This window comes from Eutrigla gurnardus (assembly GCF_963514095.1).
Source record: "Eutrigla gurnardus genome assembly, chromosome: 6".
Lineage (NCBI taxonomy): Eukaryota > Metazoa > Chordata > Actinopteri > Perciformes > Triglidae > Eutrigla > Eutrigla gurnardus.
This window is the reverse complement of record NC_139920.1, coordinates 2298481-2311328: the sequence shown is the minus strand read 5'-3', so window position 1 is coordinate 2311328 and position 12848 is coordinate 2298481. Positions and strand designations below refer to the sequence as shown.

The following is a 12848-nucleotide window of genomic DNA, read 5'->3' as shown; positions in this document are numbered from 1 at the left end:
ATTGCATAGAGGTCTGGGGGCATGCATATAAAACAATTACAAAACCAATTTTCATATTACAAAAGAGAGCAATAAGGATAATCAACAGGGCTGATTATCGAGACTCAACAAACAAATATTTCATAAACCTACAGACCTTAAAATTCAATGATCTTGTGGACTATAAAACTGCTCAAATTATGTATAAACTAAATAATATCTTCCAGACGGTGTCCAGAGGCTGTTTCAGACTCGAACCAGTAGATATGAACTAAGAGGGACTTATGTGTATACCAAAGCAAAGGTACGAACAAATGTGAAACAAAGGTGTATATCAATTAAAGGAGTCAATCAATGGAATAATCTAAAACTAGAAATCAAACTGTGTAGCACACTTAACAGATTCTGTTCTATGTAGAATATGCAGGTTTTGTGTTCAGTTGAAAAAGGGCAAAAATTGGAGGGGGGGGGGGGGGGGGGGGGTTAGAGAGAAAAGAAAATGTTTTTTTTTTTAAATGAGTGAACAGAAAATGTTAATTTAATAAGGGTAGGCAAAATAAGCTGATGCTTCAGCCTACACCTTTTCGGTCAATGTGCATTGTATTGCTTGTTGTGTTTTTGTTTTGATCTGTTTTGTATCTATACTTTTATATTTGTCTATTGTATTTGTTTTTTTTTATAAGACCGAAATAAACACACTAAACTAAACTAACCAAAGGTGTTCCACAAGGATCAATTTTAGGCCCGGTGCTATTCACCATTTATATTAATGATATTGTGTCTCATGTCAGTGGTTGTCAACTTCATTTATATGCTGATGATACCATCCTGTACTGTGTTGCTGGCTCTGCGAAATCAGCTATTGAGAAACTGCAACTGTCCTTTAATACTCTTCAGAATGCTTGTTTCACTCAAACTAGTCCTTAATCAATTAATGTTGTTCTCAAGGGCTAAAGAATTGGACCACAACGGTCTATGCATTTCACCTATAAATGGGTCTATTATTGAAAAGGCATCTGGCTTGATGGAAAACTCTCTTTTAAATCTCATATCGATAAACTTTGCAAATTACATCAGAAAAATTGTATTTTTATACAGAAATAGAACCAGCTTCCCAATGGTATGTAGAAAGATGGGTGCTTTTATCAGTGCTGGACTATGGGGATGTAGTTTACAAGCATGTGTCTGCTTCCACCCTAAAACCCCTGAACTCAGTTTATCATTCAGCTCTCAGATTCATTACAGGTGACTGCTTTAAAACTGTATGAAAAGGTTGGTTGGCCTTCTCTTTTAATGAGAGGTGAGAAACACTGGTTTTTATTTATTTTCAAAGCTCTCATGGGGAAAAACCCACCCTACATGTCAGGTATGCTTGACTGGAACACAGGGACCTGTTGTACCCGGTCCAGTGAGCTGCTCCTACTAAAGGTTCCCCGAGCTCACTCCAGCCTGGGAATGACTGCCTTTTCATATACTGCGTCTAGAACTGCTAGACGAGAAAGCACAGGGACTCCAGGGGAACATACAGAGAGAGAGAGAGAGAGAGAAAGAGAGGGAGAGAGTTTCAGTGTGTCACTATAAATCCCCGGGCAGTCTAGACCTATAGCAGCATAACTAAGAGCTGGTTCAAGGCAAACCTGAGCCAGCCCTAACTATAAGCGTTGTCAAAGAGGAATGTTTTAAGCCTACTCTCAAAAGTGGGAACAGTGTCTGCCTCCCGAACCAGAAATAGAAGATGTTTTTTTTATTATTTACGAGTAAATTAATTGTCTGTGAAGGATGTGAAGGACATCCTTTAAATCTGCAGAATTTTCTATTTTATGATTGAACAAACAGGAAAAGGTACTGAGAATTTAACCCTAACCCTACAGATTTAATCTTACTGTGTAGACTATGCATACAAAGGGACACATCAGGAGAGTGACAAATACGTGACACAGAATTGCAAAATATTCAGTTATATAGTTCAGGGCTTTTATTGTGAAAGTAGTGCATGTTGTCTGTGCTGCTGATCTAGTCATATCAATAACAGTCTGTAATAACAGACTTCAGTATTTAGCTGCAGTAGATGTGTGGAAGTGTTAATGACGTCTTAGTTTGAGTAGATAGGATATTTTCCAGTACACCAACACACAGAGAAACATAACCCATCAGTGTGAATGAATGGCATTGTCATGATCTATGTTTTTCTCTAGTTAATTTCCTGTTTTATTTTGTAATTTTGTCCCGTGTGGGTCTTGTACTTCCTGGTCCTTGTTGTTTCTGCTGTCTTGACTCCCCCACCCTCTCGTGTTGATTACCCTACCTGCCCTAATGTGTTTCACCTGTCCTTCGTCAGCTCCCTGCCTCTGCAGATGGCCCATAGCGAGAGATTTTTGTATTTTTTATATGTGCTTAGTTGCAAACGGTTCAGTAAAAAACGTTTGGAAATACAGTTCTCGTGTGGACAGTGATTCATTATGAAGATACATTGTGTTATATGTTGGTCCCTGCATGCTGCACCACCCTGGTTCCCTGGGATTATTCGTCTTCCTGCGTCCAGCCTCCCGTGTCTCTTTGTGTTTTTGTTTGAATCGTAAGTGTTTCTTTTTGACTGCCGTTTTTACCATTGTGGTCTCCAAGAGTTGACACTTTGTTTTATTAGTTAAATAAACATTGTTTTCCGTTACCCTTTGCCCCTGCCTGCTTTTGGGTTCAAGTCCTTGTTCAGTTGTGACAGGCATGATGTCCCAGTTATTAGCTACCCTGGATTACAGCTACATTTTTATCTCTATTTGTTTTTTGTTTTTTTCATGTTCATTACTGGAGCACTGAATGGCATGCCAATGACAGGATGCACTCTTTGGATAAGGAAGTGTGGAGGTTGGAAATGAATCGCCCATAGCCAGTCAACCATCCAGCCAGACCTGCTATACCTGACCTCAGGACAGCGGAGTAGACTCGGTGTTAACATTAATGATGCTTGGTTCTAAAATATCTAAATCATCTCATATGGACAATCCATTTGTCCTTTGCTATTATAAATGTATAAAAATGTGAAACATTAGCTGATATTTCAGGCGGTTGTAAAAAAGTTTTAAAAGGGATAAACGGTTCAACACAGAAGCCAAGTATTCTTGAACTTCAACATGGCAGGCTGTTCTCATTTTATTCTCCTAAACTCTGTATCAATCTTTATTGTCTTTTGATCACATTCCACTGTTTTTGTATTCTCTTTGTGTTCTTTCCTCTCTGTTAGAGACAGTTGCTGAGTTGCATTCGTGGTGGGAACTGTCCTGGACCCAACGTCAGCTCGCTGCAGTTGCCTGGAGATGTGAACTTCTTCACCAACCAACTGGCTGTGCCTACCATGGAATTTGCCTTTGAGCAGACCAAAGCAGAAGAGGTAATTAAGCCCAAACACCATTTTGTTTACTTCCATGGCTTTCATTGTGCATACTGGTTGTCTTTCATTTCCAGATGAACCCTCTTATTACTTTGCTTTTTATGCTAATGTGTGTGATCACTGCAGAGTAGAGGGCAGGAAACAGTCACACCTTATTTATCAATGTATCTAATCAATAAACTAACGATACACATATAATAATAAGCACAATAATACTCATTCAGTGTGAACATGGATACATGTGGGGTGAAATATATTATGCCATTTAGGGGGGGCCCCTGTTAATTGGTTGGTTATCCTATTTTTATGTATGATGGTATTTTGAGACTAGGGATTTCATTCCTGCACAATGAGAGATGAACAATATTTTGTTTCAGAATCAGGAGCTGTATGTATCAGGTGTCTCAAAATCAATGTAGACTACTTCTTAGTAGTTTTTAGACAACTTTGGTTGTTAGGAATTTGTCAGTACGCTTATGGCAGAATAACAGTCAAGCATGACAGTCAAGACACAAAATAACTAAATGCACATAACACTTAAAGTGATGGAAGGTTGGAAGTTAGATACGCAGCTCCTCCTGTCAGCGAGACACTAGGCTTGTTCAGTATGGTCTTGGCTTGACTTGACTTATCACGCCGACGAGAGCTGCAGGTGTCTGAGTGGGCGGGCTCTAAAAGATACTGTAGCCAAACGCTGTCAAGTCGGACAAAAAAGTCAAAGTGACTATGGTGCTCAAGCGATAGAACACAGCAGCAAACCAAAGAGATCCATCCATTGTCCACCGCTTATCCTGCACTCAGGGTCGCGGGGGGGCTGGAGCCGATCCCAGCAGCCACCGGGCGAAGGCGGGGCACACCCCGGACAGGCCGCCAGTCCATCACAGGGCCCACATGTAGAGACAGACAACCATTCGCACTCACATCACACCTACGGGCAATTAAGAGTAATCAATTAACCTATCCCCATCCTGCATGTGTTTGGACTGTGGGAGGAAGCCGGAGAACCCGGAGAGAACCCACGCTTACATGGGGAGAACATGCAAACTCCACAGAGAAGGAACCCGGGAATCAAACCCGGGATCCTCTCGCTGTGAGGCGACAGTGCTACCCACTACACCACCGTGCAGCCCCCAAACCTATATATATATATATATATATATATATATATATATACACATACACACACACACACACACACACACTTTTTTTAGTATATTTATATTATCATTCTATGTTTGTATTAACCAGACCTCACATCATATAAATAGGCCTACTCACAGCACAATGCACAGAACTTTAGATCAAGCCATGAGATCAAAGCAACCAAAATAAAAAGGCAAATCATTTCACCACAAGTTGGCCGCTGAGTGCGGACCCGTCATTGAACTTTTAACCAATAGAGAACCATTCCGCATAGCGGAAGTGTGGGCAAGCCGGTTGCAGCCGCCGTAGACCGCGCTGCCAAACGCTGCAAGAAGCGGCTCTTAAAAACTTGTTCCCGTGATGTTTTGGGTCGCGACCCTGTGACGTCTTTGCAGTCGGCTGCTAAGTCGGACACAATTCTAGCCATCATGCATCGCTTTAAACCCACAATACATCACGTTATGTAGCGCGCTGCAGGCGGCTACATCAAGTCGAATTCCCCTACTGAATCCCAAGTTTCTCTCTCTTTACACTAGTACTAGTCAGGACTAGCCATTCTTTGGAGTACATGGCCATTTAGATGGGCCAAGATGACTCAGCCCCCGGAAGTGTTGCTTGCAGCTTTGATGAGAACTATTCATTACATGTTGACTCCAAGGAAGTGAAGAAGAGTTCTGTTTTAACATCAATTCAATTACATTTTATTTATAGTGTCATATCACAACAAAAGTTATCGCAGGACACTTTACACATAGAGCAGGACTAGAACATACTAATGATTTTCAGAGTCAATGAATTTCAGAGTTCCTATATCACCAGCAGCAAGAGTTACAGTGCCACCTAGTGGAGAGAAAAAAAGGACGCTAGGCAGAAATCTGGAGCAGACGAGGATTTTGGTTCCATCTGCATTTGATGTGGGTAGGATTACCAGTAGTAGTAATATTAAGAGTACTAGTATTAACAGTAATATTAGTAGTAGAATTAACAGTAGTCCGGGCAGTATCGGGCAGCGGCCACATTTAGATGGATCTACCTCCAACATGTCTCCGTAGACCAGAAAGCAGTCAGTGATGAGCAGCATCACAGGCCACCTGCAATACAAGTAAGCACAAGAACTCCGGGGAAGAGAGAGTGAGAGAGACAGTCAGTCAGTCAGTCATTATAAATCCACCGGTAGTCTAGGCCAAGCAGCATAACTAAGAGCTGGTTCAAGACAAACCCGAGCTAACTAAAGTTAGGAACCAGAAGATGGTTCCACAGAAGAGGAGCTTGATGGCTGAAATCTCTGGCACCTGTTCTACTTTTAAAGAGATTACTTTTTGGCGACTACTTTCTCAAGGATCTTAAAGAGAAAAGGAAGATTTGCTATAGGTCTGTAGTTTGCTAAAACCCTGGATCAAGAGTAGGATAGTTTAAAGAGGTTTAATCAAAATGGCTCAAGACTCACCTGTTCAGACTTCACCTCGACTCTGCATAGCATGACCCACTAACACCCCCTCCCCCAAACAAAAAAATAGCACTTCCATGTTCTTACCTATAGCACTGTTGTTTTTAAGGTATGTTTGCTGGACAACTGCTACTTTACTCGGACAAGGACCTAACACTTGTTTCTATTTTTTAGCTCTTACTTTATCGGCAATATGTTGTGGTTTCTTTCTTCTGACAAATGTACTTATTGTAAGTCGCTTTGGATAAAAGCGTCTGCTAAATGCCCTAAATGTAAATGTAAGACTTCTTTGAGTAGCCTGGTTGGTATCGGGTCTAGGAGACAGGTTGAAGGTTTAGATGAAGAGATCATTGACCTTAGTTGGTGAAGGTTGATTGTAGAACAGCAGTCTAAATATATATCAGGTCTTAATGTTATTTCTAAGATCCCTGAGTTTGAGTAACATGATTCTGGCTGAAGGCAGGAACTTAGGAATTTTGTCTCTGATTTTATCATTAAACTGCAGTCTATTTCAAGATTCTGCAATTTGTATTTTAGTTTGAGTTATACCATGGAGCCAACTTCCTTTGTTTTATTCAACTTGATAGAAACTCAGATAATTCAGAATATGTAACAGGAGCACGATACACTATAACAAATACACTTGGCCGTGTTGTTTTCCTGCGACAGATTAAGAATAAGGCTCTCAAATTAGTTATAATTTTGTTTTGGTTTCGGGTTGATTGATAGGCTCCTCCTCATCTGCTGCCTCAAGATATAGGAGTATTAATATGGCTGGGAGGACTTGCTTCATTAAACCTGACGTAGTTCAGGCAGCCAGGTTTCAGTATAACAGAATAAATCAATAAGATTATCTGATATTATTTCTTTGACTGATACTGCTTGAGATGAGAGAGATCTAATGTTTAAGAGTCCACATCATTTAATTATCTTATTTTGTTGTACTATATCGGAGGAGGTTTTCATGTGAAATCCCTCTTCTGTTTGCCTGAGTTAATTTAGTTGGTCAGGGGACAGACACCGTTCTTATGTTGTTTTGGTTTTGGGTGGGTGACTGCTCTGATGGAGGTGCAGAGAAGTGTGTAAGACTGCAACTCTGCTTCCTGGTCCCAACTCTGGCTTGTCAGGTTTTAGGACAACCAATAAACTCAGCAATATTTATGGATATGAGAGCAGCTCCATCCAAAGTGGGGTGGATGCCATCTCTCCTAATCAGACCAGGATTTCCCAGAACGGCCACCAGTGGTGTACAAAGCCCACATGGTTATCTGGACACCACCTCGACAGCCAGCGGTGGAAAGATGACATGTATGCACTAGTCAAATTTAGCAGGGGAGGGGGCGCTCGGTGGCGCAGTAGATAGGGCGGCTGCCCCATGTACGTCCTCATAGGGCAATCCCGGGTTCGGCTCCCGGCCAGGGATCAGTTTCACACAATGGGCCCTAGTTTCGTGGCGCAGCGCAGGGTGGCGGAGCCAGCGTAATGTGTGGGTGTGGCGGCGCAGCAGGGGGAGGCGTCACAGATTCAGCTTGGCGTAGCGGAAGTTTCGTGGCAAAAAGCCTCGCCGAGACTTCGCCGAAAGCCCGCGTGCTCCAACCTGGTCTACTCTTGGTGTAAGGCGCAAGGCGCAAATAAAGTCCATTCATTCAAGGCGAATTACAGCTGGCGGAGTGGAAGTTTGGCTGACCGGCGCGCAGTGCGTACACGTCGCCAAGACCTCACAGGCAGGTTTCCACAGTTCCAGGCACATTTAAATGTAATAAATAATCACAACATCCATCCATCCATCTATTTTCTACCGCTTATCCTGTATGTGGGGTCACGGGGGGGCTGGAGCCAATCCCAGCTGTCATTGGGCGAAGGCAGGGTACACTCTGGACAGGACGCCAGTCTATCGCAGGGCCGACATGTAGAGACAGACAACCATTCACGCTCACATTCACACCTATGGGCAATTTAGAGTCACCAATTAACCTATCCCCATCTTGCATGTCTTTGGACTGTGGGAGGAAGCCGGAGAACCCGGAGAGAACCCACGCTTACACGGGGAGAACATGCAAACTCCACACAGAAGGAACCCGGGCCGACCCGGGAATCGAACCCAGGACCCTGTTGCTGTGAGGCGAGAGTGCTACCCACTACACCACCGTGCAGCCCCATAATCACAACAAACACTATTTAATGCAACTAATTGAATCAACACATGAATTTATATCTATATAGATTGTCCCCTCACATCTGACGTCAGATCAAAGGCGGATGGCACGCGTAACGGAAACTCAGCCTCTCGGACCAAAACATCTTCCTCTCTCATTGTTATTATGGCATTGTTATTATTATGATACGCACGCACAGCGCGTGGTGGGAGCGGCGGCGCTGCTTCTGTCATCGGGTTGTCAAGTGACGTAACTTGCACTGAACTTCCCCTAACGCATTAAAGGTGAGGAGAGGAGCTCATTTGATTGGTGAAGATCTGAATCGGCTGTGTTAATCCCAGTCCATGCCTTATCTCCTCCTCGTCTCCCACTCACGCATTCTTCTCCTCCCTCTTTCCCACTTGCGTGGGTGGGAGTGACGGGAGGCGTGCCTGCGCGGTGCACGAAACTTGCAAAGTCCAGGCGGACACACCCCGTCGCCGTGGTGCACGTGCACTGCACACTGACTGCGCCTGGTCTACGAAACTAGGGCCCAATGTCTTCTCCCTCTCTCTCCCTGTTTCCACACTGTCTGTATAAAATAATAAAAGGCTTGAATGGCGCTCTAGCCGAAAAATAATCTTAAAAATTTAGCAGGGGAGCAATGTCGCCCCTAATTTCAAATTTCTCAAAATGGAGCTGCTGATAATCAGAGTTGGCTTCTAAGCGGGTGTGTCGCTGAGTGGGAATATCTGTTCGAAACATGAATGGTTTGGTGGTTAGCTGTGGGCTTTGGCTTTGCACTATGCTTCCTTCGGACATCACCCAGCCTCCATAGCAGCTACACTATGTCGGCTCACACCGACTACAGGTAATGTCAGCTGGCAGCCGATGGAAGATTATTGGTGCGAAGCTGTGGTTCAAATAATATATCCTCGACTCCAAAGCAAAAAGTGAGCTACATTTACATCCCATCATCGGTAAAGGAGATGGGGAAGTATTTGCTTCTATATTATAGGTCATAGAGGAGGTAAACATGTTGCTTGACCGGATGTTAGATAACAGGAAGTGTAGGCTCGGGGATCGCCCGGAGGAAGGAAGGACTTGACTCCTCCCCTTCCGCTTTCTGTTGTCAAACTCCCTTCCAACTAGCAACTTCTACTCATGCCAGATGTTGATCCGTTTTCTGACATGGCCGTCATCAGTTGGAGTTGTTTTGGTACATCTCTTAACTCTGGCAGCGGCATGCGCCAGTGACGTTGACATGACTGATGTAACGATCCGTTCCACTTCACACCAGCTTATCGGTTTAGAGCTACAAACAGCTAGCAAACCGTCAGTGTTTTAAATTAGTCCAGTGAGTTCCTCCAGAGCTAAAGTATAGACGGGCTTCACCGCTGGGTCACCGACCATCAAATTATGTTTTTTTGTTTTGTTTGAATAAACGTCTCATCACACAGTCCACATACGTGTTTTAAGGTTTTATGCAGTTTTCTTTTGTGGGGAATCAGACATGTTAATGACAGGGCTCGACGTTCCATCCAAACAAGTTTCCTCCCAACACTATTTTGCTGCCCACCACAGCGGCTTCCGAAGCTTAGCACCGAAATACAAACAAGCCAGAGTTTTTTTGTTTTTGCAAGCCAGAGTTTTTTTTATGCGATATACTGTAGCCAGACCCTTCTACTGTGGAGAAGGGTGTGGGAAAATCTTCAGACCGGGTAGCAGGTAAGCGATCATACAGGCAGGACAGAACAGGCTGAAAACCGCTGGAAAACTAGGCATAACACACTAGACAACCTGAGGGGTATTCCATCAAACTAGCTAAGCGCAAAGCCGGGCTAATTTCGATAAGCCTCGCTACCTTTAGCGAGAGTTGCGTTCCATCAACGTGACTTGAGGCACTCTCCGCTAAGTAACCATGGGAATTTATCCGACCAAACTAGCCTGCCCCGGGGCAGGCTAACCATCAGGCTTACTTTAGCGGGGGTTTCAGAGAAGTCCGTCTGTCGGAAACAACTGTACCAGCAGAAGGTTACGCCAAGCCTAGTCCTCGTGATTTCGTCACGTGAAAGACCAAAAATTACCAAAATTACATATATGAAGTACAAACAGACTATATTTTCATCAAGCGTCTAAAAATACATGCTTGCAATTAAAAAATATGAATAAATCGTTTATTTTGTTTAACACCGACTGGCCATATCATAACTTAAAGCCCCCAGTTGGGTGAGTGGTGATGCACCTGCCCTCGGATGTGGGCATCCCAGGTTCACATCCCGGCGAGGACATCTTATGTGTTTTTTATTTTTGTGCTTGTATAATTGTCTTTAGATCAGAGAATTAGACCAACATTTTACCTTAACTATGATAAATATGTCATACAATTTCCCCAGAACCCAAATATAACTTGCAAAAACATGATAGACATAAAGATGTTATTATTAATAGCATGTTATAGATCCCAATGACAAAGGCATTGCTGCATGCAATTTTCCTTTCAGGTGAGTTCATTAATAGGTTAATTGAATGTATTCATTAAATTGTTGAAATAAATGAGTTGGTCAATGTAGATGCATTTACTAGGCCTATCTAAAAAAAAAAGAGAGAGAGAGAGAAAAAGAGAGAGAGAGAGAGAGAGAGAGTTCCGGCCAAAGAAAGAAGTTTCACAAAGTTCCATAGTCGGGAATTGAACCGTGGCCGGTTGCGTGCAAAGCCGCCGCATTACTTCTACGCTATCCTCACGTTAGAGAAATCGTAGTCAGTATTATATTACAACATGTTACTCTTAACGGTACTTCCGTATTAAATCGCTCGGCAATTCTTGCCCAAGCAGCCTCGCGATTTTTATTTATCACTACAGTATTCCCTTTTTTGGTTATGATGGGTTTGTACTCCTCATACAGTTCCATCAATAATTTTTGCTCTGGTCTTTTATGCCATTTTCTCGATGAGTCGACATTCACGGTTCTGGTCTGGCTTCATATCCCGTGAACGGCGTAACACAAGACAACTTTAACCTGGCTTGAATTAGCCTCAACAAGGCGCGGCTGAAATGCGTTAATGGAACGGGTTTAGCCGCAAGTGGAAGTTGGCGTTAGTTCTAACCAGGCTTAACCAGGTAAGCGCCGCTTTAATTAGCGAGTTTGGTGGAATACCCCTCTGGCAAAGAGTTGATGAATCTGGGCTTGTATATAGAGTGGCTGATGAGGCAAATGGAGCTCAGGTGTGGAAATGGGCAGGGAAGCTCATGTGAGGGGAATGAGCTGATTGCTAGGCTGATGGAGTCAGGATCTACAATGACAGGAGTGTTAGTAATCAAGCAGTTGAACCAAGGGCAAATAATATGAATGAAAAAACAGTCAATCAGAGTTAATTTGTGACACACCCATAAGATGACAGTTTGGCCCAAATAATAAAAAAAAAAAACACCATAACAATCAACAGCCATCACCCTAAGGACCTTAACGAGGCATTGTCACACGTTGTGATGTATTAATTAGAAAAAAGAAATGCGACATTCATGTGAATGTTACCAGGTTCAACTACACTTTGTTGTAGCTGGCTGGATCAACCCCTCAACTCTGCGTTGTGTTTAATGATGGCCAGGAGGCTTGCGGTGCAGTTCGTGACACCATTTATTCTGGACAAACTGGACAGAAACAGAATATCTACTGGTCACATACAGGCTCGACAGGCAGCTCACGTGCAGCACACTCGATCGCACCTCTCATTAACTGGCTCGATAACATAATACAATATAATACACAAATACAGAATGTGAATAATGTACCTGGACAGGAACAGAATATGTACTGGTCACATACAGGCTCGACAGGCAGCTCGCGTGCAGCACACTACAACAGAACTGCAAGTTAATGTTAGCACCGCGGCTAACAAGCTAACTGAAAAATGTTGTTTACGCCATTAAATTAACATTCCAGCACCTACAAGTGCCGTGACTCACTCATAGCTTGCACATTAACATCTTCAATAACCACAGTACGTATATTCATACAAGAGAGAATAAATACACGATAATTGTATACAGTGCTGCACTTTGCAACTCACCTCGATCGCACCTATCATTAACTGGCAGCGTTTCTAACGTGCACTTGACATTCATACACTGCCACTGAAAGAGGGCGCTGTTGAGCCACTAAACTCCCAAATATACATTTCCAATACAGTGCAAGTGGAATCCCATACATACTGTGTTACATGAAGTTAGCTAGCATAGATGCCGGTTGTTAGCATCGTAATAAAACGCAAATCTGTGACTCTATAAAGTAGCAAATTTGCGACTTATTTTTCTCGGAATATTGCCCACCTCTCTGCTCCGTTTTTTTTTCTACTGTAGCCCTAAAACACACACCGACGTACGTTTGCACACCAACTTCAAAACCTTCGTCCGTCAAAAAGATCTTCTGAACAGGTTTCGTGCATATTTCACATCCATCAAAAAGCATTTAGAGAGTTGTTTGGCCACTCAGAGCCACCATAACTATAACCTATAGTATAATATAAGCTATAGTGTATAGTGTTTTTTCTATCCGTACATTATCTACACACTACATATATTTAGCGTCATTATTTTATACTTAATTCTTTTATACTTGAGTTGACCTTACTAATGTATTGAGGTCACATTACTTCTTTGCCACCATTTGATGCAAAAGTACAAGCTTGGGAGGAATACTGTGAAATAATGGAACACTTCTTTACTGCAAATGATATCACTGAAGGAGATAAAAAGAAG

General features: G+C 42.8%; 1 protein-coding gene across 1 annotated transcript in view; it reads left to right on the top strand.

Moving 5' to 3' along the window:
* naaladl2 (N-acetylated alpha-linked acidic dipeptidase like 2) overlaps positions 1-12848 on the top strand; it is a gene marked incomplete at both ends in the record, with an annotated part of 796426 nt that overhangs the window by 451720 nt on the left and 331858 nt on the right. The window contains one exon of the mRNA XM_084012385.1: positions 3218-3364. Within this exon, the coding sequence (XP_083868511.1) occupies positions 3218-3364 (147 nt within the window). The remainder of the gene's footprint in view (positions 1-3217; positions 3365-12848) is intronic.